The following is a 27984-nucleotide window of genomic DNA, read 5'->3' on the forward strand; positions in this document are numbered from 1 at the left end:
GTTCTGTTATTATTTAGCCTCACTTGAATTTGAGGCAGGGGGAGCAGGCCCATATTACAAATGAAGAAAATAAGTCCCAGAGAGGAACAGTGAGTTCCTCGATTTTCCATATAGTGAAGAAGTGACAGCACTCGGACTCCATCCAGCCCATGTCTGTTTGATTATAAAGCCTGGGTCCTTTTCACAGTTGTAGGCAATGGTTGGGTATGGAGACCTTCACCCTCTTTGCTTGGCCATCGTGGACTCCCTGTATGACCTGGTCCTTTCTCTCTGACGTGACCCTGATTTTGGAATAAGGTGTCCTTTTTTCTCCATCCATATCCTAGACCCTTCCCTTCCTGCATTATCCCCTTCCCCAGTTCTTCACCAATCTGTGTGCACCTCTGCTCTCCTGGAAGAACTTGCTTCAGCCCTTTTATATGCCACTAAACTTTTGGAAAACAAGTGTATAGTTGCCTAACTGTTCCCAGACATGTGAATTTGCTACAGGGGGGCAGGGGCTGGGGAGGACAGGTCACGGCCCCCTTGGTTAGGACGAGGACTTCACTAGACTGACGTTCCCACGAAGCCACCTTGGGTCTTCCCGTCAGCTCTGACTTGGGTTACGTGGAGTTTTCCACCCAGACTTCTCATCCTGACCAGGCTCCAATTCTGGAGTAGACTTCCAGCCACAGGCCTTGGATTCCTGTGTCCTTGGGCAGGAACTAAGTTCTTTTTGATTTGTTCCCTACCTTCTCGGTTGGCACCCACTTCACCAGACCCTCCTCTGTCATTGTCTTTGTTCCTCCTCTGTCAGTGCTCAAGAAGCATTCTGAGGCCTTAGGTCTGGCCAGGGCTTAAGTAGCGTGCGTGCAGGTAGAGCCTCTTGTGTTACAGGGGATTCCAGACAGCACGCAGGTGGCTTCTTTCCATGTGGCCTTCAAACCAGTTACTCAGAAGGAAAGAGGGCCAGGAGCGTCCCCATATCTAGACTATGAATTGGTTATCTGCTTTTCCCATGTCTCTCTCCTCCTTTTTCTGCAAACAAAGACACTTTCACAATTGCAAGATAAAGAAATAATCATTTTATCGTGCATCAGACTATTTCATGGGGCTGTTACAATGGCAAGGGGCCTAGTATAAAAATTAGAAGATGGGGTAGGGCAGCAGAGGGAGTAGCAGCATCCAGAGCTGGGGCTTATCCAGCCCTAGGTCTCAGAGGACATCATCCTTGTCTTGTGGAGACTAGTGGAGAGGGTTTCGGGCAGGACTTGGATCCTCTGGCCAGCTTCCAGAGTGGGTGGGCTACATCAGGCATGTGCTGGTTCTCCCCTCTTTATTTGGGATGGTTGGGAGCTAGGTGTGTCCAAGGAAGCTCCATTTTCCTGTGGTTGTGGGTCCCTTTGGCCTTTGAGGTGCTGGCGGTGGTAGCAGTAGGGCTGGGCAGAGCTTCCTGGACTCTAGTCTGCTTTACAGAGGTTATACCCTTGGGAAACCCAGGCTGGGCAGCTTTGAGAGAGCCCCTAGGCAGGTGGAGAGGTGAAGCCTGTGAATAGACACAGACCCTCTTACTTCTAATCCTAGGGACAGTATCTTTAATACCAGCATCCAACCTGGGCCTGCCAGTCCCCTGGTTTTGGCAACAGGGTTTGGGGGTGGAGTAGAGTGGCTCTGCCCTGACTCTGGAGGGGGAGGGTCTCCCCTGCTTCCTTTGTCTGGGTCTGGCCTCTGCCAATGAGGGATAGCATTTTCCCTGGCAGTGAGCAGACAGCTGAACAGAGACTGCCTGAGGAGCAGTGAGCCCAGCTGGTCCTCTGTGGGGACACTTAGTGGGCTCAGCTTTCATCCACATCAGAGCCTGCCCGCCCCAAGATTACCCCTCATTCCAGTGTGGCTGCAGCATCTCACTTGGTTTTGGCCTTCTTGGATGGACACTGAGCAGAGAGCTTGGCTGGGGGCCAAGGGTGTTGACCCTCTTTTAGTGAGGGAGCCAACACCAGGAGGCACAAACCACAAGGCCTGGAGGAGAGTTTCTACCAGAGCCCGTATTCTCAGTCTGGGACTTTGAATTCAGACATGGAACCCTGGATCCAAGACTTGGGGTCTGAGAATCTCTAGTGGGGATCCCAGAGCCCAAGATCTCAAACCAGGAGCTTGGAGCCCCATTAAAGGGGCAGCTTGGAGACTGGGCCTCCAACAAGCTCCGCTGGGAGTTGGGAGCCCTCTTGAGAAGCAGCAGTGAGGTCAGGACAAGTCTTGCTGTGTGTGTGTCCTGCTCATGGAAGTTTGGGCTGTGCTCCTGCCGGTTTGGCTGGGGCCAGGCCCGGGCTGCTGGTGCTTTCTCTCGGGGACTCTTATACAGTGCCCAGGGTACCCGGGGGCAGGGGTGCCTCAGCAGCTGACACCTCACTTCATCAGCCCTCTAACTGTCCACCGCTTCCCTCGGAGCCTGTTGTGCTGCTTGGAACCAAGTGGCCGCTGGGTCCAGCCTATAGTCTGTGGCTCCTGCTGCCTCCTGGCCCCTCTTCTCTAGCTGGTGCCCGCTTCCCAAGGCTCAGACCCAAGGAGACCTGCAGTTCCTTGGCTTCAGGGCTCTCTTCTGGCTGTGCCTCTGCAGCAGCTCGCTCTGGGACCTGGCTGAGTGTTGTCCCCAATGCTGTGAGATGGGCACAAGCATGTTTGTCTTTGCACATCCCAGGACGATTGTGATCACCCTATGAGCTGGCCCAGGATAGGGCCTAGAACATAGTATTTACTTAGGAAATGTGGTTCAGTGAGGGAAGTAATGGGTGGGAAAGGGCTTTTTAACTGGCTGGTTCCTGTGTGTGTGTGATCTCCATTCTTCCTCTCACAGAGGAACGGCACCGTGAGGAGACACACATAGAGGTGTCCCTGCAGAGGCCCGGCTGGGACCTCTGATCCAGCAGGATGACAGCTGGTGCCTGGGAAGGACCAGGGACCGGTAGCTTCCCCTCTTTGATGGGGAGGCTGCGTGGGCTGGGCTCCAGGGCACGACTGGAGCCTTCTCTGGCCCTTGTCTCACCTGCTCTTCCTGCCTGGAAGTTCCCACAGAGACTGACTGACCTCCAGCTGCTCGTGGAGGGTTGAAGCGAACCCTTTGCCCTTGAGCTGGCACCTGCCCTTTTCCAGGGGACTTGAGAGACAGGGCTACCAGGCCGAAGCTGCCAGGGGCCGGGTGTGTGTATAGGGGTACAGCTTCCATCAAGATGGCACTGGTTTCCCCCTGCCTTAGGGCCACCTCCTTCCCGAGATGGCAGGGTAAGTCGGCATGTGCAGACACTCCTTGTCACCCAGCTGAAGTCTGCAAGTAGGAAAACAAATACGGATAGCACCCGAGTGGTCAGCAGTGGCCACATGTGGACAGCCAGAGGCATGAGCAAAGGTCCCTTTGGTCAGTAGCAGCCACAGAGGCCCAGGCTTCAGAGAGGCCCTGGCTGGTGCGCTCGGGGCCATCTGCCTGCTTTCAGTAATAAATAACATGAGGACCCAAAAACCAAACCAAAACAAAAAATACAACCAGTATCTTTTGGGGTAGGTGCAGGGGGACTTTTTAAATTACCGGCCTTCCCCGGGCTGCAAGGTGGGTGCGGGTGCCGCGGTCACCGGCACGTGTGCAGCTCCACCAGCCGCTGGCACTGGCGGCACTTGACGAAGCAGCACCAGTGGAACTTGCAGCTGCAGCGCTCGGCCAGCTCCACCTGCACCGTGTGGAAGCCGCGGCCGCAGCACAGCAGCTCGCAGCCGTCGATGGCCTTGGACGTCTTGTTGCACGTGCGGCCCCGCGTGCCCAGCACGCCGCTGCGCATGTCCTGCTCGCAGAAGTCCGGGCTGGGCTCTAAATACACCAGGTCCTCATCCGTGTGCGGCTTGAACTGCGCGTTGCGCGGCACCAGCGCCCTGGAGGAGCCCACGCGGCGCGGCTCCACCTCGGTGGCGCCGTCGAACTTCTCCTTCAGTGCGTGGCCCACCTGGCGGAAGGGCGGCACGGCTCGCCAGCACGTCTTTACCTCACAGGAGCCCGACACCCCGTGGCACTTGCACTCCACCCGCATGTGTGTCAGGATAGCCTGCAGGGGGCGGGGAGGGGAGAGGGCCCATCAGGAGATGGAAGGGGTTGGGGAGGGGCCACGGCGGTGGGGGTGCCGCTGGCGGGGCCGGGGAGTGGGGGAAGTGCCACAGAATTGGAGAAAGGTTGACTGTCGTGCATCCAACAGAACCTGCTGTACACCGGGGTGGGCCAGTTGAAGACACTGTCCCTGCCCTTGGGGCACTTGGTGCAGACGGAGGAGAAGCATTTCAGAGGGTCTAGTTACAAAGGACAGTGAGTGACCAGTGGCAACATGGGGGAGAGCACGGCTGCACCGAAGCTGCCCAGGAGCCGTGGGGAGGATGTGTGGAGGAGGCACGTGGTCTGTGTTGACACCACGTTCATATCCTAGCTCTGCTGCTTCGAAAGGGTGTGTGTGTGGACACAGACTTGTGGGTGGGCGTGTCAGGGGCACATACTGCTCTGTGATCCCTGCCCACCTGGCCGCTTCCCCACCCGCCGCCCCTAACCCGCTGGCCCATGGGGGGTGCTGGTGCTGGTGGGAACCTGAGCAGGTGTTCCGTGTGGTGCATGGGGGCGGTGGAGTGTGCGGGGGCGGGGGGGGTCCTGCAGAGACTGCCCTTGCCCTGGCGGTGATGGTGGCAGGGGATGTGCTGCACTACCTTCCTGCCAGCCTCGTTGTTGTGGAGGTTCATGAGGGCGCGGCTGGACGACGCCCCCTTACTTCTCTCCCGCACGTCCACGAAGGACTGGGAGAAGGCCACGCCGTAGGCGATGTTGTCCGAGCATCCTGACCACTGGAAGCCTGCGGGGGTGGGGGGTACACCGTGGCCGCAGTGAGTGGCGGGCAGGGCCCAGGTCCTTGCCCACCACTCGCCCCCTTACCCCCTCCGACACTCACCCTGCGGGCTGACCCCATGCACCGTCCGGTCACAGCCACACTTCTCCAGCTCCCCACTGCTGCACGCCCGTGTCACTGCAAAGGCCACACCTGCCGAAGAGATGGCGTACACGAAGGCCGCCTCCCGAGTCCCTGTGGGAGGCAGAGGGAGGGCAGGGCTGGGTCTCAGTGCTCTGCCCCGCACCCTCCTTGGTCAAGGGGAGTGGTCCATGGGAGCCCAGGAGGTGCCCCCAGCCGCTGCCCTGGTCCCGCCCAGACCAACCATCAGGTTGCTCGCCGCCCTCCAGCGCTGCCTCCGCCCCCGCAGTGCCACGCTATCTCCCTCTCGGATGAGTCCCCTCCTCTGGGCTCACACAGCGCAGTCCAGCTTCAGTGCTCTTACCTACCAGGGGACACTGTTCTCACAAGCTCTCCGGGAGATGAGTGCTGTTAGCGTCACCACACGGGAGACAAGACAGGCTCGGGAGGTGAGCTGACTTACCAAGGCTGGAGAGCAGAGCCCGGCCGCCAGCCCAGCTCTGGCTTTCTCTGAAACCTCTGCTCGTTTCCTGCTGACCCCTCAACTGGCCCCCGGCGCTCTGATGGGGTCCCCTGCAATCTCGCCGTGGCCCAGCCCTTTTCTGCTGAGGTCGTGTTGCTTCCTGACACCTTCCTGAGGGTCTGTTGTCACGGCAGCAGCCCCCACTGTTAACCATGACCAGTGCTGAGGAGAGGGTGTCCTCTGCTGCCGGGAGCCTTACTTATGTCCATTTCACAGATGGTGAAATGCCAGTTTGGGGAGGGGATGTGATTTGGTCCCAGGCACCCAGCAAGGAAGTGAGAACACCAGGACCCAAACGTGGGTCTGTCCGCCTCTGTCCCTGCTCTTCCCCTTCTGTGCTGTGACTTCTTGGCGGTTCTATTTTGGTGCCTGCCCTCCTCCCCTGCCTGAATGGGTGTTTTTATCCTCCTAGGAACTGTGTCTCGGGGTGTAGCTGCTGTGGAGCCTCTTTCTGGGGCTGTGGGTGGTGTGTGTGTGTGTGTGTGTGTGTGTGTGTGTGTAGTGCATGTGCACATGGCTGGCTGGGTGTGTGACCAGACAGGCCCTGCTCCTCTTCTAGGCCCTGTGAGGGCCTCTGTGTTCCCGTGACTGTCCTCCTGTCTCTTGCTGGAGTGTCTGTCCGCAGGAGTGGAGGGGGGCAGGGTTTGGCCCCGTGGTTGGCAATTACCACTGTGACACCCAGGCCTGTGCTTTCGGCTGCCCCTGGGAGCAGTTGCCGTGGTCAGATGGAAACAATCACCTCCTCTGTGCCCGTGTCTGTGGACGGGCAGCAGAAGCCGAGCCCTGGGATGGGGGACAGCTCGGGCCCCAATGGCTCAGGACGCCCTGTTCCCTGTCAGCCCTTGAGCTGGGGCTACGGCCCCCCACCTACTCTCCACTGCCCTCCCTCTGCCCTGGCTTGGCCATTTTGGGCCAGCATCAGGGGCCTTGGCTGGAGGAGCCGCCCGGGCCTCGACAGCCTGGGATGGAATCCTCTCCAAGTTAATCGAGGTTAGTAGCAGGATCATGTTGGTTGGTTTTGTGCTGTGGCTGCCCAAAGAGGGACGACTTTAGTTTCTGGTATTTCTGGTATTTCCAGGCCTGAACAAGCACAAATCTTTGCCCCAAAGACTAAGGGGGGAAGGGCAGGCGGGAGATAGGGACTGATCGGGTGGCCCCAGCTCTTGGCTGGGTGTGGTCCTTACTTCTGTTTCTCCGGGCTTTCAGGCAGCCCCTGGTCCTCCCGATCCCTGGGCTCATCTCCCCTGTGTCCCCTGAGTGCTGGTAGCCCTGGTGTGCAAGGCTCCCTGTGAGTTTGCCTTATTCCCCAGACCAGCGGCCATCTACTGGGACTCCAGGTTGCCCTTGCCCTGGTCTCGGGAACAGGACACTACGGTTTTCTCTGCTTGGGAGTGGGCCTGAAGGAAGAGATTCTGGAAGGAAAATGTGAATGGCAAGAGCAAAGGCTTGCAGAGCGCTCACTCTGTGCTGGGCACGGCCTGAGCACTGTACGTCACTTATATACTCTGCACACCAACCCAACGGGGTAGGAACTTAGTTCTCGTTTTATAGACGAGGAAACTGAGGCACTGAGGGGTGAAGCAACTGGACCAACAGTACCGAGCCAGGAAAAGTAAATCATGGGACTGGTATTCTAACTCAGGCAACTTTCACCCTTGACATTGTCTACATGCAGGGCATCTCTTCCCACCTCCTGTGTGTGAAGCCAAGAAGGGCTTTCTTAGGTCCACCCTGAATATCATGTGCTGTAGACAAAGCCTGGTCCGTTTTGTGGGCTCCTCCCTGGGGGATGCTGAGCAGTTGGCCTGGGCTCAGCACAGGAGGCCCCAGAAGGCCCGGAGAATGTGGCCATACCACCATGCCCCCAAAGGCCCACAACAGTGGCTCTGGCAGTGTTTTCCAGCTCTGGGTCCAGCCCTTCAACTCCAGGGCTGTGGCCCTTCCTGGGTCCCTCCCTTCTGCCTGGGTGCCCAGGTTGGAGCCTCGCTCACTAGGGGCACCTGGCAGAGATAGAAGGGGCTAGCGGCACGCCTGCAGGCGTAGCAGAGGGAGGCCCCGTGTGTTGTGGAAGAGAGCTGCGGAGGTTCGCCTGTTCTAGCTGCACCAGGGACAGACCTGGCTTTGTCCTCCGGGGACATCAGAGCCGGTGGTAAGGCAGAACTCTCGAAGGTGCCAGCCGCCTCTGCCACCTCCTGCCTCTTCCATAAAAGCCATTTGCCACAACCGACAGCCAGCTCCTTTCTTCCTACTCCCCGGGCTCCAATGTGCACCCTCTGGGTCTCACCTCAGGGCCATTTTCCCAAAGTGCAAAGATGGCCCAGGGCTGGGAACTCAGGGTTGTCCTGGGGACCCAGGAGTAGCTACCCTTTCTAAGGGCCTCCTGAGTGCCAGGGCCTTTCCATGTGCTGTCCGTGGCTCTCGACAACTTAGCACCCGGCTCTCTCCAGCTCTGCTCTGTGGAGGAAGCAGTGAGGCTCCGTGGCCTGTCCAGGGTCCCTTAGCTGGTCAGCAGCTAAGTGGGAACAGGAACTGAAGGCTGTCTGACTCCAGGCCCATAGCCTTCTGAGCCCATCATGTGCGACGTCTCTCCCAGATGTTGGAAGGAAGGACATTGAGCGGGAAGTTGGGAGGAGAAGCTGTGGGTGCTGAGTTGGACTGGAAAGGAAGCCGCGGGCACAGTGATCCCCTGGGCACCAGGCAGATATCCTGGTGAAAGGGCCGTTCAAGCATAACTCAGTGTTTCCAAAGCAGACCCAGCGGGAGTCCTAGCAGATGGGGCAAGACAGGCACTGGTCTCTGAGGACACTGTCCCGGTCCTTTCCCCTTCCACGCTCCCAGCCTGCCTTTCCAGTTTTCGTTGTTTCTCTTAGCTGCAAAAGCTCACCTTTCCTTGAAACCACCTCTAGGAAGTCTCTTGGGATTTAAGAGACCATGTAGGACAGGGGAAAGAGTCCATTAAGACTCTTAATAGTGGCGAGACTGTCCTCTGTGAGCCTCATTGTCTCCACTCTAACAGGGCAAGAGAGCGCTGCCCAGGCAGGCCAGGCCCGCACTTCGCCCACCCCCCTGCCCACCGTCTGGGACTCCCAGGGCTGCCCGTGTGCTCGCCGGCCTGCCTGCCTTGGGACCAGAATCCGGCTGCAGGTCTCATCTTCTAAGTGTCTTGCAGCCAGACTGGAAGCTCCCAGGGTCGGCCTGCCCCCCTTCTTCTCCTTTGCCTGCCCAGCACCCAGCACAGGGCTGCGCACAGAGCGGCCCTTGACACAGGTGAGTGCTGGGAAAGGGTCTAGATGCTCAGCCCGTAGGCCTTCGAGCTCCTCGCTCAGCCACTTTCTAGGGGTGTGATTTCAGTTTCCTTGTCCACAGAATGGGGCTGATGGTACTGACCTCAAGAGGCGGCCATGGGACTCCACTGAGGTGAAGTACAGAATGTGCTTAGTCTAGTCCCTGGCACATAATGGGCACTCGAGACCTATTTTGTGATTATCGTTGTGATTAATGCCATTTTATTCACCTGCTCACAGATGTCCTAGGGCACTGACCCTCTGAGGGTCAGGTGGTTGCCTGCATGTTTGCCTTCGGGCTGAGAGCTCCCTTAGGGTAGGGACGTGCCTTGCTTGCTCCCTCGCCAGACATTTGCTGATTGCCCGCTGGGAGTCAGGACCGATGCTCCGCACCAGGGATACTGAGGTGGGTTTGTCCTCAAGGAGCTCCCAGGGACAGAATGTCTCTGGGAACCCACCCCAGCCTACCTGGAACTAACTTGAAGACCCCAAAAGACTGGCTCTGGAGGTCACCCGGAAGGAAGGCCTGTTCCCACCCTCATGGGGCCCACCATGGTGCCAGGACTGGGGGTCAAGGTGAGAGCAGAGGTTTTGGTAAGTCACAGCCTCAGACCAGAAAGCCTTCACATCTTAAATCCAGTCTGATGTTACAGGCAGTAAGGAGTCTAGGCGACGTTAGACACATGGGCGGGAAGGCGGTCCTGGGTTTGAATCCTCACCTTGCTTTGTCCAGTGCACTGCATCACCTCCCAACCATGGCAGCCAGAGGCCGGAGGGTCTGAGGGCTCATCAAATACCCTCTCCCAGGACAGGCCTCTGTCAAGGTCACAGAATGGAATGGGAGGAGGCCCGCAGAGTCCCGGCACTGCCGCAGATGGAGGGAAGAGAAGAGTTTGCACCGCCTTTCCTAGCTCGCCCGGCCATGCTCCGGCCAGCCTGCTCTGGGAACCCAGTATGGCCTGTGCATGACCTTGAAACTGCCAGGCTCTACAGGGCTTCACCTTCCCATCAACACGTATTCATCAGTTACCTAATCTGTGTAGATGCTGCGCTAGGCTCTGGGACAAAGCGTGACTAAAACATACAGAGGACATCCCACATCCGGTCCTTAACCCCTGCTCAGCAAGAACTGCCACCTGACCCCATTCTTGGCTGCCTCCAGTTTCTCCTAGATTTTTAGTCGAGAGCATACAGTTCGGCCCTCAGTCACACACTGTCCTCATTGGTGACTGTAAGCTCACATCTATCTCCTCTTAGTTGGCCAGGAGCAGGGTGACCTCTGCTGCTGGGGGTCTTAGTGTGCAGGGCTGGAGGCTGGGAGACCTCAGGCAATGTCAGCCTTGGGGGGCTCTGGGAGGCAGAGGCACCATCTCTGGCTGATGGGAATCCTAGGAAGTGGGTCCTGGGATCGTCCCCACTTTATGGGGAAGATGCTGAGGCTCGGAGACACCACCACACATCCCAGAGAAATTCTGTCCCTGGGAGCTCCTTGATGGACCTTGTCTGAGATCTCAGAGCTAAGAGTTGGCAGGTCCTGGAGCTGGGTGGGTATGTCAGCACCCTCTGCTTGCTGAGCCTCCCTTCTTGGTGGTAAAGTGGGGGACACCACCACACATCCAGTTGTTGTGAGGGTGATCTGATGCCAGATAGCACACAGTGGGCTGTCAACGAATGGGGTTCCTTTTCTTATCCAAGGGATGACATGTCTCCTGGGCCTCCTCCATGTCTGAGGCTACGACCCCAGCCAGACAGCTCATGAATGTGGGCACCAACCCAAGCTCACCCTTGCCATCACCCCAAAAGCTGGTGGCCTCGCAAAGGGCCTGCCCAGCCTGGCTGCTGCCGTTGTGGCTTTCCCCAGTGCCAGCAGCTGGTGAGGAGAAGGGCTCTTCTTGGGTCAGGGCGTACCCTAAGTGCTGCCACAGGGTGTCATGGGACCTTCCCGACGGGCCCTATAAGGTAAGCACACGTGCTCATCTCTGTGATGGGCCTGTGCGCTGTGGCTCGGGATAACACCACTCACCCAAGGTCACCCTGCCCTTGCCCTTCCCGCAGCTGCCTCCTGAGCCCCGAACCTTCCGAGAGCAGCACCTGCTGATGGCCAAGTCCCTCTTGCTCAGCGGAGACAAATTAACACTTCCAAATGCAAGAGTAAAGAGATGGATGAGCGCAAAGAGCTCAGACCCTGCCTCCACAGACAGGCCTGGTGTCTGCTTGGTGCCTCCGGCCTGGTGGGTGGGTGCCTCACTTGGCCCCAAGGAGGCTGGATGCTCGACCAAGCCACTCAGACTTTAGTCTGGACCAGGTGTCAGCCAAGCCTGGTAGGGTTAATTCTCAGTGTTCCCAAACTTGCTGAGCCAAGGGTGGGCCCTTCCTTGGTTCGTGCTGCTGACACCAGTGAAGAAGGCACTTCTCCATGGGGTTCTCCCCCTGCTTTGGGCCAGTGTGGACCCCATGCCTCCCTTTCTTTGCCCCTTTGAGTCCTTGCCCTGACTTGCTCCCCCTGAATGACATCCATTGACTGTCTCCTCCATGCCAGGCTCTACCATATACTGGGAAACAGGTAAATAAGACAACACCTTGCCATGGGAAGGGCTCATGCTTTAGGGATAGGGGAGTGGGGGAAGGGACAGGCATTACAGTTCAGTCTAAAAGATGTAATGAGGGGTGCCTGGGTGACTTAGTCAGTTAAGCGTCCAACTCTAGATTATAGCTCAGGTCGTGAGATCAAGCCCCACATTGGGCTCTGCACTAGGTATGAAGTCTGCTTGAGATTCTCTCTTTCCCTCTCCCTCTGCCCTTCCCGCCACCCTGTGCACCTGCACACTCGCTCCCTCTCCCTCTCAAAATAAAAATAAAAGCAAAAGGTGTAATGAAAGTTATGTGAGCACGACTAGTTTAGGCATGCATGTGTGTGTGTGTGTGTGTGTGTGTGTGTATTAAGGGGGAGGGAGAGAGAAATTGATGAGGCAGATGGGTTAAAATGTGGACAGTTGGTCAATCTAGGTCAAGAGTAGTATGGGAATTCATCACAGGAAAAACCAACATACATAACGGAGAGAACGTACTGGGGTGGCCGACGGTGGGGGTGAGGAGGTGGGTGAGATGGCTGAGGGGCGTCAAAAGGTACAAACTTAAGTGACAAAATAAGTAGGTCATGAGGATGTCATGTGCAGCATGGGGTCTATGGCTGATAGTCCCATGTTGCACATGTGAAACTTGCAAAGAAAGTAGATCTTAAAAATTCCCATCGTAAGAAAAAAGATGTGTCATTATGTGTGGTGATCATTTTGTAATATATGCAAATGTGGAGTCATTATGCTGTATGCTTCAAAAGAATATAAAGTTGTATACAAATTATACCTCAATACAAAAAGAAATGTATCACCTACAGGTGAAAGAATTTTTTTGGTAAATTTCCTGTAAGTTTGAAATTATATCAAAACAAGAAATTACCAAGAAACCCGGAAAAAAAAAAAAAAAACAACGAACCCCAGCATGAGCAAAGAGCTTCAGAGCCCAGAGGAAAAAGCAACTGCCAAGTTGTAGGAGGTAGGGAGAAGCTGGGGGGAGGGAAGCATTGAGCTGGCAGAGAAAGAGGGGTGAATATTTAGGGTGGAGGCAACAGCACGTGCAAAGGCACAGGGGCTGTGACAGGGCCTGGCACAGGGAACGATGTGTGCCCCTAAAACTCCAAACACGGGCCTTCCTGTGCTTAGAGTCTGCAGTTTAAGCCTAGTATTTGGGCCTCGTCGAACAGTGGTCCCCAGGCTCTGGCAGTAGCACCATTGTCCCGGGGAGATCCTCCATTACCAGGCTATTTGCTGGGTCTCTGCTGCTTCCCCGGAGTAGCAATATTCAGTAATGCCAAGCATGATGGTGCCTTTTTGGCTTCTGCCAGCTCCCTGGAGAATTGCTTCCAAATTTCGATCACAGTTGGTTTCCAACAACATCCAAACGGTTTGCCACGAGCCCAGCAGCCCTGACTATCCAGGGCCACAGGTGCCAAGACAAAGGTTGGCCCAGGCAATGCCCTCCTGCTGCCTGGTGATTCAAAGGGCCCCGTGGATGGTTAGTAGCTCCGGAGTGTCAGTTTCATGCTCAGGAAGTAGAAAAAGAGGCAGCTGGTTTACAGCCCTTCCTCGAGGGCAGCAGATTGACCCAGTGACCTCTCAAGGAGCCTTCCAGTTGCACAGAACGTTCCTTCTGCCCTGCCCACCTTCCTCTGGCTTAATGCCTTCTCATATTTCTCATCTCAGCGGAGGGCCTAACTTCTCAGCAAAGCTCTCTCCGAGCACCCAGCCCTGGCAGGGGAGAAGTCTACCCTCGTGTTCCTGAGGCTGACCCCCCATCACGGCATCTTCTCATTATGGGTGACAGCAGGACCCTGGAACTGGCCTGCATGGGCCCCAGCCCCGACTCTGCCACTTGCTAGTTCTGTGACCTTGGGCAAGTTACTGAACCTCCATGTGCCTCAGTTTCTTCATTTGCAATGTGGAAGCCCATCTCCAAGGCCAGAGGACTTCGCATTTACTTAAAACGGGGTCCGGTCCCTAGTTTGTGCTATGGGTGTGGAAGCTCCTTCCCCTCCTGGGCTTGACTTGACTGCTTCCAGGAGGACAGAAGCGGGTTGCGGCTCTTGCTTGGTCTCAGAGCCGGGCACGGTAAGGCTGTCCACATGGCCTCCACCCAGGAGGCCAGGGGTCAACGTCAAAGCAGCATGGGGTTGGGAGGTCTGGAGCCCCAGGTTCACTCTCTGAGAAGCTCTGGGCCAATCCATCCTTCTCCCTGCCTGAGCCTCGGTTTCTTCCTTGGTAGAATGGGGATGGCAGCTTGGGGACTGAAGCACTATGGACGAGAGAGACCTGCACCCACAAGGAACAGCACCCTCCGCGCTGGCCTTCCCACCCCAGTCCCCACCTGCAACGTATGCCCTGGCTCCAGCCACGCGCTGGTTCAGCTTGCTCAATGACAGCCGGCTCCCGAGCACCTGTCCCCCCTGCCAGGGAGCTGCCCACCCCTGCCCCTCCCGCGAGCCCCTCCCTCACCTTGCGTCACCACCTTGCCGAAGACGGGCAGGGAGTCGAGCGTGGAGCAGTTCCAGCGCCGGTTCCGGAACTGGTACTGGCACTCCTCGATGGCCAGCTGAGCGCCGCGGCGCACCGAGTCCATCACCTCCAGGTTCCGCTTGCACATCTGTACCTGCCTCTGGATCAGGCCCTTGAGCTTCTCGCATGTCTCCTCCTCCGAGATGCTCCCCACCGAGGACAGCTTGGCCAGGTACCTGGGGAGGAGGCGGTGGGGTGGAGTGCCCTGTGGCCGCCTTCTCCTCTTGCCACTGCCGGGACCGGGCTGTGCCCAGCCCAGGTCTCCGGGAACCAACTCATCCCACTGACCGGTCCTGGCAGTGACTTCTCTCTGGATCCCGAGACAGGCTCCCCTGCCTGGCTCTTGGGGCCAAAGAGGGAATGCTTCTTGCATAAGAAAGCCTCTGCCTCCACCAAAGCAGGCTAGGCACCAGGAGGGACACCAACAGAACCTCCACCCCAGCATGACCCTGGGGGCTCTGACCCTGTTATGTCCCTCTTGCCTCAAGGCTGAGACCACTCCCCTGGTGTGTCTCTCTCTCCCCACCTCCAGGCAAGGATCCTGGCCACCTAAGCCCAGCCCAAGCCATGGCCGGCAGCATTCTCGGGTACCAGATGGAGGCCAGCATCGGGGCTGCAGCCGGGTACTAGCACAGGGATGGTGGCGGGGGAGGAGGGCTTAAAAAACACTGTGCTATGCTCTTCCCTCATCCCCTTGAGTTTTTAACAGCCCGGAGATGGGGCACCAATGCTGGTTCCACCTCACGGGGTTATGACAAGGACCACAAGCTAGGTAATGCACGTCCGAGGGCTCTGGGACCAGGCCTACGGGGAGCAGGGGGCTCTGGACAGGAGGGACCACAGCTGTTCATTGAACACCCACTATGTGCCACGCACAGTGGCCGTCACTGCTTCCTGCTGCATCCTCGCCCCCAGTCTATGAGGTGGTAATTATTATGCCCATTTTACAGATTCCAGCATGAAGGCTAAGAGGGTGACACAGACAGCAAGTGCCAAAGCTGAGCTGTGAACCCCTTCAAGCCCCACGGGCCTTCCTCCTGCCTGTCCTCCCTGGTGGGTTGAGGGCCAGGCTCTGCCGCGTGTGAGGACAGACCCTGTGTGGCCTGGGCTAGAACGCAAGGGAGCGGGAAGCAAGATGCAAGAATGCTCAGCAGGAGGGGAGCAGAGCTGGAGAAAGGCCCTGTCAGGAAGGAGCCGTCCCCATCAAGGGAAAGAGATATGCATTAGCTGAATACCTACTAAGTGCCAGCTATGTCTTGGATAGGTGAAGGGTCACCTGACTTGTGAGGGCAGATCTAGATTGAAGGCCAGGTCTAGCAAGCCTACGACTGGGTTCTAACCACAGGCCCTCAGCCTGTCCCCCCCTCACTAGCATCCTTGGCCAAAGAGAGCAAGTATCCAGCTGTCCCGTTCTCTATAGTGAACCAGCCTCTCCCCTCCTCCTAACCCCTCCTTCCCCATAACTTGGCTAACAACCCTGGACTGGACGGGGGGAGCTTTCCGGAGTAGGGGGTAGAGATGCTGTTGCTCCTATAAGGTAAGCTGCACGAATTTCTTGTCCAAAGAGGAAGGCCACCACCCTCCGGGACTTGGTTTTCTCATCTGTAACGTAGGGAGGTTACCCCTGGTTCTGGCTAAGTCACGGAACTGTTATCAGAGCAAAAGGGGTCCCGTGTGTGAAAGACGTTCTGACCAGGGGTCCGAGGCAGGGGGGCAGGAACTGGCCATTTGTTCGCTGAATGAAACGAATGAATGGAGAACAAAGAGAGAAGTTCTCAGAAAGCCCCACAAGATACGGCGCATTTTAATGACGATGATCCTAAGCATCACTCACTTTGATGGAACTGCGGACCAGGCTAAGCACTTTACTTACATTATTGCATTTATCCCCTCAGCGAGGCAATGGACTCCTATTTTACTGAGGAGGACACTGAGGAACAGACAGATTAAGTAGCTTGCCTTGTGCCCAAGGTCATTCAGCTAGTAAGAGGTGGAGCCAGGACTTGAACCTGGTTTTGCCTGGTTTCACAGCCTGTGCTAGACCCAACGTTTTTTTTTTTTTTTTTTTTTTTTTTTTTTTTTTTTTAAAGATTTTATCCATTTGACAGAGAGAGAAATCACAAGTAGGCAGAGAGGCAGGCAGAGAGAGAGGGGAGGAAGCAGGCTCCTTGCGGAGCAGAGAGCCCGACATGGGGCTCGATCCCAGGACCCTGGGATCATGACCTGAGCAGAAGGCAGAGGCTTTAACCCATTGAGCCACCCAGGCACCCCGACCCAACATTGTTTTAAGCGGCTCGAGGACTAGACCTGAGCTCTATGGGCAGAAGCTGCTGGGAGCTGGGTTTGCTCAACCTCAGGGTGCTGGTCAAGGTGCAGCCCGTGGTCTGCCCGCTGGTAGTGGGGCTTCCCTCCCCACTGGGGCGTGTTTGAGCGGCGGATGGATTCTGTTTGTAGACATGTGGGCTGGACCAGAGGAATGGCGCTCAGATCTGACGGGGCCAATGTGCGGGGTTTGATGAAAATGCAGGGGCCTGGGTCTCCCTCCAGGTGGGGCTGGGTGGGCACCTGGGCTTTTCGCATGTCCCCAGGGGCAGCTGGGAAGCCAGGCTGGTCCTGGATGGCACTTTAGGGGAAGCTCTTGGCTAACCACCCGTGATGCCTCCTTCTACCCCCGAGAGAGATGTGATTCTGGGACCCCTGTTCCTCCTCCCGGTGGCATCAGCTCCCCTCCCCCAACACCCCATTTGTGGGGCCTGAGTCTAGCTTTCTTTATCTAGAAGTCGCTTGCGAGCATGGATCCTCTCCCAGAGCGCCGCCGTGAGAGAAAGCAATTCCACGTGGCTGAGGCAGCTGGCTCTGAGCCGGGCACACGGCAGGTGTGACCAGGAGGAGCCCCCCCTTCCCTGGCAGCACAGGTGAGTAGGAGGTAGGTGGTCTTGGGCTGAGGCAGTCCAGCCTTCCCTTCCTCTCCCCAAATTCCTTGCCTCCTGGGAGACCTCCCCGTCTTCTCTACCATGTCCCCTCTAGGGGAGGCACAGAGACTGGTAGGGTCGGGGAAGAAGCCTGAGCCTCCCAGGGGGGAGACAAAGGTGGGAAGATGGTTGAGGGGCGCAGGGAGACTGCATCTGGACAGGAAGGGGGCAAACTTGGCTCTTCAGCCCTGTATGGGGTGCTCCTCCTGCCTGGGCCAGCTGAAGAAAGGGCGGCCCCCCCTGTGGAGCTAGTCCCGCCTGGTGCTCTTGGCCTGCAGGGGGCGCCAAGAGCCCAGCGACTGGCCAGGGGCCAGGTCCATACTTGGGAGGCCGTGAGTGAGGGGACAAGGAGTTGGGCCTCAAGTTGGATCCTTCCATGCTCAGGCCCAGGCCTGACCTCTTGGATAAGGATGGTGGCCCCTCTTCCCTGAGCGATACGGGGGTACAGAGCTGGCCTGTACCCATCTCAGCCCCTGTCCCCTCTGCGTCCTGCCAAGGGGCCAGGTCAGGCTATACGGGCTCCTGGCTCCTGGTGAAGGGAGGTGTTCAAGGGCAGGGGAAGCAGGCTGGGGAGGCCTGGCTGAGCCACCAGCCCACAGTGTGACCTTGGGCAAGTCCCTGCCTACTCGGAGCCTGTTTTCATGGGGACCATAACCTGGCGGGTCTGTGTGGCCTTTCTCACTGTCTGAGGGGCAGTCCTCCATCTACAGACCGGGAAGGGGAGCTGTCCAAGCCTCAACGGCCTTGGGGGGGGGGGGGGCCCAGCCGGGCTGGTAGACGGAGCCCCTATCGATGAGTGAGAAATGAAGTCCACCCCAGGAACTGCCCACCGCTCTCTCCTAGGTCCGGACTCTGCAAGGGGAGGCGGCCTGAAATCACAGTTACAGGGCTGTAGGGGAGCTGTGGGCTGCCATGGCCGTGAGTCACCAAGACAGCTTCCAGGAAGAAGCCGAGAACCCTCTTCCGCTGAGGAGCGTGCCTGCCCCATGGCCGGCACCCGAGCCACCCCCCCGGCCCCTGCCTTCATCTGGCTCAACAGCTGTCCCCTTCCATGCCACAGGAGGCACAGCTCCACCCCACCCGATTCTGTCAGACCCCTGGTCTCGCCCCGGAAGGGCTGGCAGGTGCGACCGGACATGCAGCTGGGAATGGGGTGGACAGACCTGGAACCCCAAGCCCTTGCCTGCGCTGCTTGTCTGGGTATCTGGTTCGGGTTTGGGTGCCTAGCCTCATGTTACAGAGGAGCAAACTGAGGCCCAGAGAGGTGGAGGGTCTCACCCAAAGTCACACAGCCAGTGAGTGACACGGAGCTCTGTCTCCCCTGTATCTCAGTTGTGAGTCTGCCCTGTCTGATGGCTGGGGGGCTGACACTACCTTCAGTGTTTGTCCAGCCCATGGCCTCCTCTTTGTCCGGCACAGGCGAGGCACACAGAAGGAGTTCAGTCAATGCCTGCGGTGTGACGGACGGCTCTGTCCCCCTCTGTCACCTACTGGCAGAGTACTCAGGGTAGGGAAGGGCAGGGGTGAGGGAGTATGTTGGGAGCTGCCTTTGCCTCCCGCCTGCAGTGGGCTTGGAGAGGGTCAGGGGTCAGGCACAACTGGTCCTGGGGGCCTCAGGATTCCCTTCCCTGCATCCTAAGGCGGCTCAGCCTTTCCCCTAGAGACCTGTGTGCCCCTCGATGACCCTGGAGCTGGGCCGGGCTCGGATGTTGGCTGCACAAGCCATTTCTGGAGAGCTGGAGAGCCAGGCCTGTGGAGGGCCTCAACCATCTCTGCCTCTTCTCTCGTTCGGGTTGCCTTGCCCCAATTTAGGCTTCTTCCTGCCACTGCTGAGTCCAGGCTTTAGCAATCTGCCACCTGCTGCCCCAGCCGCCCAGGACTCTCGCTGCAGCCCTGCCATCGATCAGGTTACCCTAGCAGCCCAGGCCACCCCGGCTGCCACTGCCAGCCAGCTTGTGCCCCCATCTCCTCACCCGGGGGGCTGCAGGTCCTGCAGGCTTCTCCCAGGAGGCCATCCCCGCCGGCCCGTGCCGCAGCCTTGCAAGGCTGGAGGGCCCTGGCCCTGCCAGGGAGATCAGATCCTCTCAGCCACCTGCTGTTTTCATTAGAAACTAAAATTAGCTGGGCTTGTCCCAAGCTTTTCCAGGTTTGCTTGCTTTTTAAAAAAAATATACAAATTCCTAGAGGAAAATCCGCACTTCTCTGACTGCTCTCCAGCTCTCACTCGGCGCGTCCAGAGGAGAGGGGACGGGAAATAGCTGGGGTGTTTGGGAGGCCAAGCAGATCAGTGTCGTGGGTCCTGGCCCTGCGGGTGTCCAGGTGGGGGCTGGGACGCCAGCCCAGGCCTCTCTGCCCCCTCCCTCTGGCCTCCCTGCCTGCCCGGGCCACATTTAGAGCCTCCTCAGGAGTGGCAGTGCCTGGGACACCCGGGAGGAAGGAGGCCAAGCAGGCGGGAGGAGGAGCCGGAAGGAGCCGCAGCGGCTGCCCAACGGCGAGCCTCCTGGGGTGACAGGCCGGGCGAAGGCACGTGTGCCACAAACCCCACCCGGGACCGCGTTCTCCCTGGGGGTGGCCAGTGCCCGCTTCTTCAGGTCGTCACCACACCCCTCAACTCTCCTTGGGCCTTCGGATGCTTCTGCATGCGTGGTCTCCGAATCAGGCTGCCCGCTCCCCAACGTGGCCCTGTCCTGGAGACCTATCCTTCTGCACGGCCCGCAGGGTGGCGCACTGTGCAAGAGAGATGGCGGTCAGAATCCTGGCTGTGTTCCTGGAGGCAAGTCAGTGAGCATCTATGAGCCTCAGGGTCTTCCTCTGTAGAATGGGGAGAATAATCGGTCTCGCCTCAGGAGGCTTCAGCGGATTAAGCGTTCACACAGCAGACACTGCTCCCCTGTCGGCAACCTTATTATGTTATGTGGTCAGATGGCCATCGCTGTCCTCATCAGGACTACTGCCTGGAAGCCCCTTCCCAGTCCCTTGAGCTGGGCCCCCTGCTGGACTGCAGATCCGTCCTGCTCATTGATCTTCTTTGGCTTAGCTCCCTCCATGCCCCTAGACCTGGGTTCGCCTGTCTGAGAGAAGGACATGCTTCCACTAGGAAAGGGGGGTCACTTCAGTCCCCATCCCGACTGCAGAGCTTGGACGGAATCTCCTGACGGAGCCTGCAGAGCTAAGGGACGTGTGCCAGCGACTTGGCCCCTTGGACGGACCCTCCAGGGACCAGAAGTCCGAGAGGTGGGATGGGGGATAAGGTGCTGTTAGGGAATCAGAGGCTGGGACAGGGGGGCCCAGAACAGGCTTGCTGTGCCCGGGGAACTTGGAAGCCCTTTGCAGGACGAGGCTGACTAGGCAGGAGGGACTGGATGTCCCTGCCGCCTGCGCCTCTCAGACAGCAGTCACCCGTGTGAACACATCCTTGGTGCAGCTGTGGGCTTGGCCAGGAGCGTGGCACCCCCTCCGTGATTCGGATTCCGGGAGGCATGTGTTCAAGGCCACGCAGCCCATCAGGTCATTCTGGCTCCTACGCCCAGGCTTGCAGATCAGGGCCCGGAGATGGCCCCAGGTACCCAGGGCCTGACGTTTTGACAATGACCGTGATTTGAGGAAGGTGGCTTCATTCTTCTACTGCTGAGTCCTGCTGTAGTCCCTGGGCCACTGCAAAGGCGTCCACCCTGCTCTCAGGAGCAAGGGGTACTCGGGAGGGAGGTGTCTCAGTGGCTGCAGGGCTGCCTCGATGGTATGCGGGCCCATGGTCTCAGCAACCTCTGGGCCCATGGAAGGAGTGGCTGCCACTGGCCTGGGACCCCAGGAGGGGCAGCCGGGGAGGAGGGGCCGGCCTCGGAGACACGGTGGTTGTGGGGTGCTGGGGGCGGTTCCGCTCTATCTTCTCCGCAGCCCCGGCAGGACTCTGGAGTCCTCGATGCTTGGCTCAGGTCCCAAGGACCTTTCCTCAGTTCAGGGGAATGAAGACCTTTTCTGGAGCTCAAGCCCCCACTCCTGTAGCTCAGGCCACTCTTTCCCCTTCTCCCTGTCTCTTTTGCTCCTGATCTTCAGAAGTTCTTGCAACCCAATTTTAAAAATCCTTTTGCTTCCAGTTTCCATTACTTCCTGCACTCTGGTGCCCCAGCTCCCTCCATGTCATTCCCGAGGGCTCCGTGCCCCCTCTTCCTGTGTGGGGGCCCCTCTCCCATCTCACAGTATGTGTTCCTGGGCAGTGGGTGACTGACTCAGGCCCAGGACGTAGGCACTCAGACCTGAGCCCGGATGGCCCCAGAGCTGTGCCTAGACGTGAGACTTTCCCTTCTCTCCGTGGGGCAGGTATGATGGTGGGGGTGAGTGGGTGTCAAATTTCAGGCTCTTCCTGACCTTGCCTTGCCCCCTCATTTGGCCATGGAGAGCTTCTCCCTTGCAAAGACCCACCTAGATCTTGTCCCCAGAGCCACTGAACCACTGAACGGTCCTCGCTAGCCCGGCTGCGGGAGCCCACGGGGCAGGAGCCAGGAGGAGCGGCTAAATCCCCAGCTGAGCTGTCCAGGTTGGGCGCTGGCTTCCTAGAGTGGGGCTCAGGCTCTGGTGGCTCCAGGCTTCCAGTGAGTTCCTTGGCTTTGGTGGATCCCTTCTGAGGGCCCCATCCCGGATGAGCCTGTGGTCAAACCGTCACCCTTATCCCAACGAGGCAGCAAGGACAACTTTGGTTCCTTCCTTGCTCCATTGCTCATAACCTCCCACAGAGGATGACTGGTGAGGGTGTGGGGCTGCAGGGAAAGTTCTGGAATGACGGCCAGGAGACCTAGCCTGGAGTTCCAGCTCTAGCACGAATGTGCTGTGTGACCCCACGTCCCTAGCACGGTGCCTGGCCGAGCACTTGACAGGACTGAAAGGGGCTGAGCAGGCATGGCCCTGCTTAGAGTTTCAGTGTCGCTGGAAGGGGTTGAACAGATAATCTCCAGAGACCCTCTGAACTCTGAAGGCCTTGACTTGGTCCTCTGTGCCTGGGGTGCCAGGACTTCTGGGCCTCCCTGACTCAAGAGCAGTACCTCCGTATTGCCAGCCCTCGGGGAAGGATTCTTGGAACCCAACCCTGCCATGATAGGTCCTGTGTGCAAACAGAGGGAGAAAGAGGGCCTGAAAAGACCATCCAGGAGTCGCCGCAGAAGAGGCCCCTGGAGTTTCCCTGGAAATTTCCCATTGCTTCCAAGGGGCCTCTCCAGATTGCCCTTGTGGGCTGTGAGCGGCTGGCTGTAGGAAGGCTCCTTCCCACTCTGATCACATCCGTCCCGCCTCCTTCCCACCTTCCTCCCCTCGCAGCTCAGACCAGGTCCCCTCCACGGCGGCGGGGGTCACCACTTGGTCAGGGGAACTTTTGGAACATAGTTTGGTTTCAAGTTTGCCAGGAGATGGGGGAGGTGGAGAGGGTTTGGCTGGGGAAAGGGGGGAGCCGGTGGGGTCACAGCAGGGGGCGAGCCTTCTCCTGGGTTTGGCTGAATCACAGAAGACGCAGTTCGGAACTCAGAGATAAAAGCTGGCAACTTGTGAGGACATCTGGACCGCAACCGTGGGGTCCCGGCTTCACCTTCCAGCTGAGCTTGCTGAACAAACGGGCGGCGGCTGCACTGAGCTCCTCTGTAGTAGGGGTGACCGGAGGGGCCGAGGGTGGGCAGCTGCCACCCCCTTCCGTGGCTCCCCCGCCAACCCCGTGCCCCGTTGGCTCAGGCCAAGCCCTTCTTCCCAGAGGGAGGAACAAGAAAAGGAGGCTTGGCGTAAATGCTCAGCTTTGCAAACGCACCCACAGGGCCCGAATTGGGCGAGTTTCAACAGGTTTGGGGAACACTGTCTTGTCAGATGTTTGCTGTGTTGCTCAACTGCTAATCCAGGGCTGAGGGAAGAAAGTCAGGCCACAGCAGACAGCTGGGTGGTTACCGCCACTGAGTAAACCCCTCGGGCAGAGCCTGGGCTCAGGGCCCTGCCACGGAGGGTGAGGGGGAGAAAGGGCTTAGCCAGGCTCCAGGGGGTGCGCCTGGCAGGGGAGCTGAGGGTCTCCAGAGCAGCAGCCCTATGGGTGACAGCCCTACGTCCCGACACCCACTTCTGCCCCTCTTAGCATCACCTGAGACTCATGGGTTGTAGAGTGAAGCTTCTCTTCTACCTGAGATCTTGAAGATGGGGCACCCTTTGGCAAAAACTTAAAGCCCTCTAGAGTGAACAATCCCTTCTCTCCTTTTGCCATCAGGTACTGACTGACCACTGGATCTGTCAGACCCAAGCGGGCACAGGGACTCTGAGAGCCATCCGGGCCACAACTTTGGCTTTCAGGTGTTTATAACCTCATGGAAGTATGAGCCATGCTATTGGACCATGGTTATATATAATATGAAACAGTCTTCTAGGCGGGGGATAAGCACCAGGAGATAGGGACATGTGAGAGCAAGTCAAGTTCAAGTTCTGCTTCTGATTTGCATAATGTCCTTGGGGGAGTCACCGCACCTCTGGGTCTCTGAAATGCGGCTGCAAAGAATACAGACTCCTCCAAAAGCAGGGAGAGGTTATGGGGTTCTAATAGGGTCATGGGTGTGAAAGTGCTTTGTAAACCTGACTCTCAACGAGAGGTAATTTTTCCCCACAGGGGACGCTTGGCTCTGTCTAGAGCACCCGGGCGAGCTCGGCATCTGGCAGGTAGAGGCCGGATGCTGCGGAACATTCTGCAATGTGCAGGATGGGCCCCAAATATCAACGGAGCTGTTCAGGAGATCCTGGTGCCAACTACGAAGGGACGTGTTGGTGACTGGTCTGATGCCCAGAGCGAGGGGAGGAGCTCCAAGAAGTGGGGTTTACTCTTTAGAAGAGAGGAAGGGACCCTTTGCAGTTGGAGGTTGGGGGACACTTCCTGGGGGAGATGGGCCACACCTTTACCTGTGGGGCCCAACACTGCACATCTGGGCAGGCTCTGCCCATCCCTGGCTCAGTGAATTGTACCCAGAGTGCCAGGCCTCACTGTGCCCACGGTCAAGGGGGTCACTCCCTCCACCCCGTTGCTGGGCACATAGGCACACAGGAGCTGGGGCCGGAGACGCACACCTGTGGGGAGTAAGATCCAGTGAAGGTGAGATGCCACCAAGCCGCCCTGAAGGGCGTGTCTAGACGACACTCTCTGGCCACCAGGATCTGCTGGGCTGGACGTCCCTGGCTCTCTGAGGCCCGGGCAGGGGCCCTGGTTGAAGAGCAGGGAGGTGGCCTGTGGGAGAGTGCAGGATCCCCACAGAACGGTTTGGGGTACACAGGGCTTGGGAGCAGCGCCCTGAAGGCCCGTTCTCTCGGTCATCCCTGTAAACAAGGACGTGGTTTCCCCATCACCGCAACAGCGACCCTCAGTTTCCAGTGGCAGCCATGGGGGCCACTTCCAACGGCGTGCCTGGCAGGGCACTGGGCCGCTCTATGTGTGTGTTCACGCTTGCCTCCCAACTGCCCAGGGGTGGGCGCCACTTAAACAGAGGAAGAACCCGAGGCTCAGAGAGGTTAAGGAACCTGTCCGTGGTCACTCAGCCAGTCAGGGATAGACCAGGGATGGAACTGCGGGCTCTCTTGGAGACTACCTCACCCTCATCGGGGGTCTCTGCTGGGGCCCTGGCCCAGCGCACTGCTGCCTTCCTTCAGGAAATCGACAGTCATGAAACCCTAGCTGATCTATTCCCTGACTCTCCCTGGTACTTCCACTGGGAGTCCAGAGAAACGTGCTGAGGCTGGGGCCCAGGGGGCCAGAGAGGCTCATCCAGAACCAGCCAGCCTGGGGCGGGGGACAGAGCAGCGACTGGAACCCCAGCCTCTCAACTCCCAGCACAACCTGTGTCGGAGGAAATGTTCGGGGTTATTTCTGAGGCCAGCTGTGGCAGAGCCGGGCCTTCCACCGACGGACTGTTCTCATGCATCCATCCCCCCGTCGGCGGTAGGAGCTGCTGCAAGCTGTCAGCTCGCCCGGGGTGCCAGACACAAGTCTAATCAACAGCTTCCAGCTTCTCTGGGCTTGCCCAGGCCTCAGGCTGTGGAGCCCTCCCAGCTCTAGGCTCCGTCCTGCCCAACAGCTGCACGCAGCGGGGCACCTGGCCTCCCCGCCAGGCCACCCGCCCTTCTGAGACAACAGACAGCACCGTCTCCTGCAACCGGCCAGCCGGCTGACCCTGGACTGAAGTCTAACGGCAGGTACTGGAATGGGGATGGACACCCAGGCACGCCCCCGCTGAGAACACTGCCCGCCATCCTCTCAGGGCCAGACCTCCATGGTGACTCACGCGGGAAAAGGTAATGCCCGCTACCGTGCCGGGATGGACATCTGCCTGCCCAAAGCTTTTCCTTCTAGAGGCAGCTTTTGGGTCAGACGCCCCTGCCGTTTACTAGCTAGGTGACTTTGGGTGATGACCTTCGTGATTCCCCCATCTTCCCATCTGTGGACGGGGATTCAGATGATTTATTTAGAGAGTACAGTGGGAGTTATTATAATGATGACTATTCTTGTCATGATTCTGCCACCTTTAGGCCAAGTCCCCTCTGTGACTGCTCTGGCTCACACTGAACCCTTCCTCTGATGGCGGTAGCTTGCACACTGTCCCACCCATCTGTGGTTTTGTTTTGCTTTTTATCCAGACCCCAAGGTCCTTAAAGGCCAGGCTGTGATGCTTAGTTCCCTCTGATCCGGCTCAGTCCCTGTCCCAGGGATGAAGGCTGCTAATTATAAGGCAAATGATCCGGTCTTGGAGTGTGCCCAGAGATTGCTTCTCCATCACTGTCTCTCTGGTTTGGTAGGGGTCCCGGGAAGCCCCTCATTCTTCCTGTCTCGGGCTGTGCAGAGACCCTTGGTTCGGAGCCTGGGGTAGAGCAGAAGTGAGCGGGGTCACCCAGAGTCCTGCTTCGTGGCAACCTGAACCATCACCACTGCAGAGACCAGGTTTGCCAACCTCTCTTCTCCCTCCGGGGCCGCCCCTCCTCACCACGGCCCCCAACGGCGATGCAAGCCCGAGAACTGATCTGTTGGAATTCCCCATGGTTGGTGTGACCCAAACTGGGGCTGCCTCTCCGGATGGGATTTTGGGCTTAGATGTGGGGTGGGTGATGATACCACCTGGGCCACACCGGCTCAACTTGGGGACGGCTTCAGGGAAGCGGGTATGTCACTGTCTGGGAATCAGCACCTGGGTTCAGGTCTCCGCTCTGACTTTGGGTCAGTAGCTTCCCCTCCTGGGGCTTGAGTTTCCTCATCTGTGAAAGGAGCTCAAACCCTCGGTGCCTTTGAAGGACGTTTCACTGTGGATGTTGCTCTCTTCTCTGAAGACCTGGGTTGGAGTCTGGAGCTGCCACTTCTTTCTCCTTTTCGTAGCCCATGGTGCTTGGGGGGGTCACACCTCATCCTTGCTCTTTCTGATGCTCACGCTCCCTTTGGAGACCCTGACTCTGAACGCCTGCTTTCAAGGGTCAGCCCCAGATCCCCCCCAACCCCCAACCCCGAATCCGAATCAGCTCCTTTCCTCAGCTCGGTGACCTCGTCCTTGCTCAGAAGGATGGCCTGCGGGTGTCATGGGGGGGGGGAGGGGTGGTGCCCTGGTTTTTGCACACTTTGCCACTGCCCCTGAAGTGTTAATCAAATTAAGGCTCCAAGAAAAACACAAGCTCCACGGCCACTTTGGGCTGCCTGGGAGTCGCTCGCTCTCCCAACAGCTGGGAGAGTTCTACATCACCTCCGTCCGCCCAGCCCTGGGGGGCTCTGACCCCGAGGAACACACTCCTTCCAGCCTGCAGGGACCCGGCTGGCCACAGTGAGCTCATAGCAACAGCCATTGGACACTCAGGGCAATTTCATGGGAGATATTTGTTCTTTAGTCTTGATGCAGAGAGAATTTTTTCCTCTCCTGCTGTCTCCATGGAAACCCCAGCTACACTGTTGGCTATCCCCCTTCCCACCTCATGCTTTTCAGATCAATATTGGAGCTTGGCTCCCCACTGGCTGCCCACAGCGGATGGGGGCAGAGCTCTGGGCAGAAGGGACTGGGGCCAGGGTTAAGCCTGGGGCCTGGGGAACCCTCACTGATGGGGGTGATGAAGAAGGACTTAGAGTCTTCCTGCTTTCCTGTTCCTCCACTCACCAAAGCTCATCCCTTTGGATCCCCCTCCCTCCACCTAAGACACCCCCCCACCCCACCCCCAGTGAATCTTCTGTCCTTTCCCAGGGAGTCCCCTGAGCCAGGGCCTGCAAAGGAGAAGCAGACAGGTCACCGGTGGTCACCACCCCTCTCTCCTTAGGTGAGACACAGGGAGGTGGTGGGTTGTTGTCCTCTTCAAGTGCTGGGAGGAGTTTCTTCCCGCCCCAGGGAAACAAGGCCAGCGCCCGCCGCGGACTCTCCGAGGCCGGGTGTCCTCGTCCCTTCCTTCCTTCTATCCCTGGCTCCCGCCCCCCAAGCAGAAACAGGTCCCTGCACGCCTCCAGCCCAGCCCGCAGCGACGCGCAGCTCGGCGCGGGGAGCTCGCTCCTGGACTTCCCGGGATTAACCTGCTATTATGAGCCAGAGTCCTTCCCCGTAATGGGCTTCCTCCGCGACCTGTCAGCCGAGCCCGGGGTGCGGACCGAGCCGCGCACCCCACCCCGGCCGCCGCCCCGCGCTCGCGCCCCTCGCGCTCTCGGGCGCCCCAGTCCGCCTATGGGTGCGGACGCCGCCGCCACCCCTGACGCCTCTGGGCTGGGAGCCGCACCCGGACAGGAGGGGTGCCCAGAGGGAGGCCCGGGCCGTGGCGGCGGCAGCGGAGAGGGCGGGCGAGCCTCGCGCCCCGCCGCCAAGACACCTGCCGGGCGCCCCCGCGCCCGCTGCCCCGCGCCGCCTGGCACCGGCCGGCTGCCCCCGGGGCCTGCCCCGCCCCGCCCCGCCCGGCCCAGCCGGGTCCCGGCCCGACTTACAGCCAGTTGCTCGCGGCGGCCGAGAAGACAGCGAAGACCAGGAGGCGCAGCGAACGCAGGCACGAGCGGGGACTCATGGTGCCGCCGCGGGCGCCCGGCCCCGGGCAGCGGCTCCGACCGCGGGGGGCCTCCCGTCGGGGCGGCAGGTGGGCGCCCCGCGGGCGGGCTGGGGCACGGCGCAGGGCGCGGGCCGGGGC

At 58.7% G+C, this 27984-nt stretch overlaps 1 protein-coding gene and 1 long non-coding RNA gene across 3 annotated transcripts in view; one reads left to right on the forward strand and one right to left on the reverse strand.

The window, feature by feature from the left end:
- LOC132001737 (uncharacterized) overlaps nt 1–19026 on the forward strand; it is a 36306-nt gene extending 17280 nt beyond the window's left edge. The window contains exons 2-3 of the long non-coding RNA XR_009399660.1: nt 16660–16797; nt 17698–19026. This is a non-coding gene — a long non-coding RNA (uncharacterized LOC132001737). The remainder of the gene's footprint in view (nt 1–16659; nt 16798–17697) is intronic.
- WNT4 (Wnt family member 4) lies at nt 1042–27934 on the reverse strand. 2 transcript variants are annotated; one of them, XM_059376574.1, is made up of 5 exons: nt 27788–27934; nt 13823–14058; nt 4950–5081; nt 4711–4853; nt 1042–3968 (listed from the first exon to the last, which is right to left on the reverse strand). In XM_059376574.1, the coding sequence occupies exons 1-5, from the start codon at nt 27862–27864 to the stop codon at nt 3600–3602; spliced, it is 957 nt and encodes a 318-aa protein (XP_059232557.1). In that variant the 5' UTR covers nt 27865–27934; the 3' UTR covers nt 1042–3599. The 2 variants fall into 2 exon arrangements, with proteins under 2 accessions (XP_059232557.1, XP_059232556.1); XM_059376573.1 differs by having other exon boundaries at nt 1042–4067.
- Nucleotides 27935–27984: the final 50 nt, after the last annotated feature.

Source organism: Mustela nigripes, chromosome 14 (genome assembly GCF_022355385.1).
Source record: "Mustela nigripes isolate SB6536 chromosome 14, MUSNIG.SB6536, whole genome shotgun sequence".
Taxonomy (NCBI): Eukaryota; Metazoa; Chordata; class Mammalia; order Carnivora; family Mustelidae; genus Mustela; species Mustela nigripes.

Excerpts from the sequence above, each read along its gene's own strand:
- WNT4 (XM_059376573.1), bottom strand. The coding sequence starts at position 27,864 with ATGAGTCCCCGCTCGTGCCTGCGTTCGCTGCGCCTCCTGGTCTTCGCT. Across the intron at positions 5,082-13,822 it reads CGGCAAGGTGGTGACGCAAG|GGACTCGGGAGGCGGCCTTC; the intron begins GTGAGGGAGGGG and ends TGCCTCCCACAG. Across the intron at positions 4,068-4,710 it reads ACAACGAGGCTGGCAGGAAG|GCTATCCTGACACACATGCG; the intron begins GTAGTGCAGCAC and ends CGCCCCCTGCAG.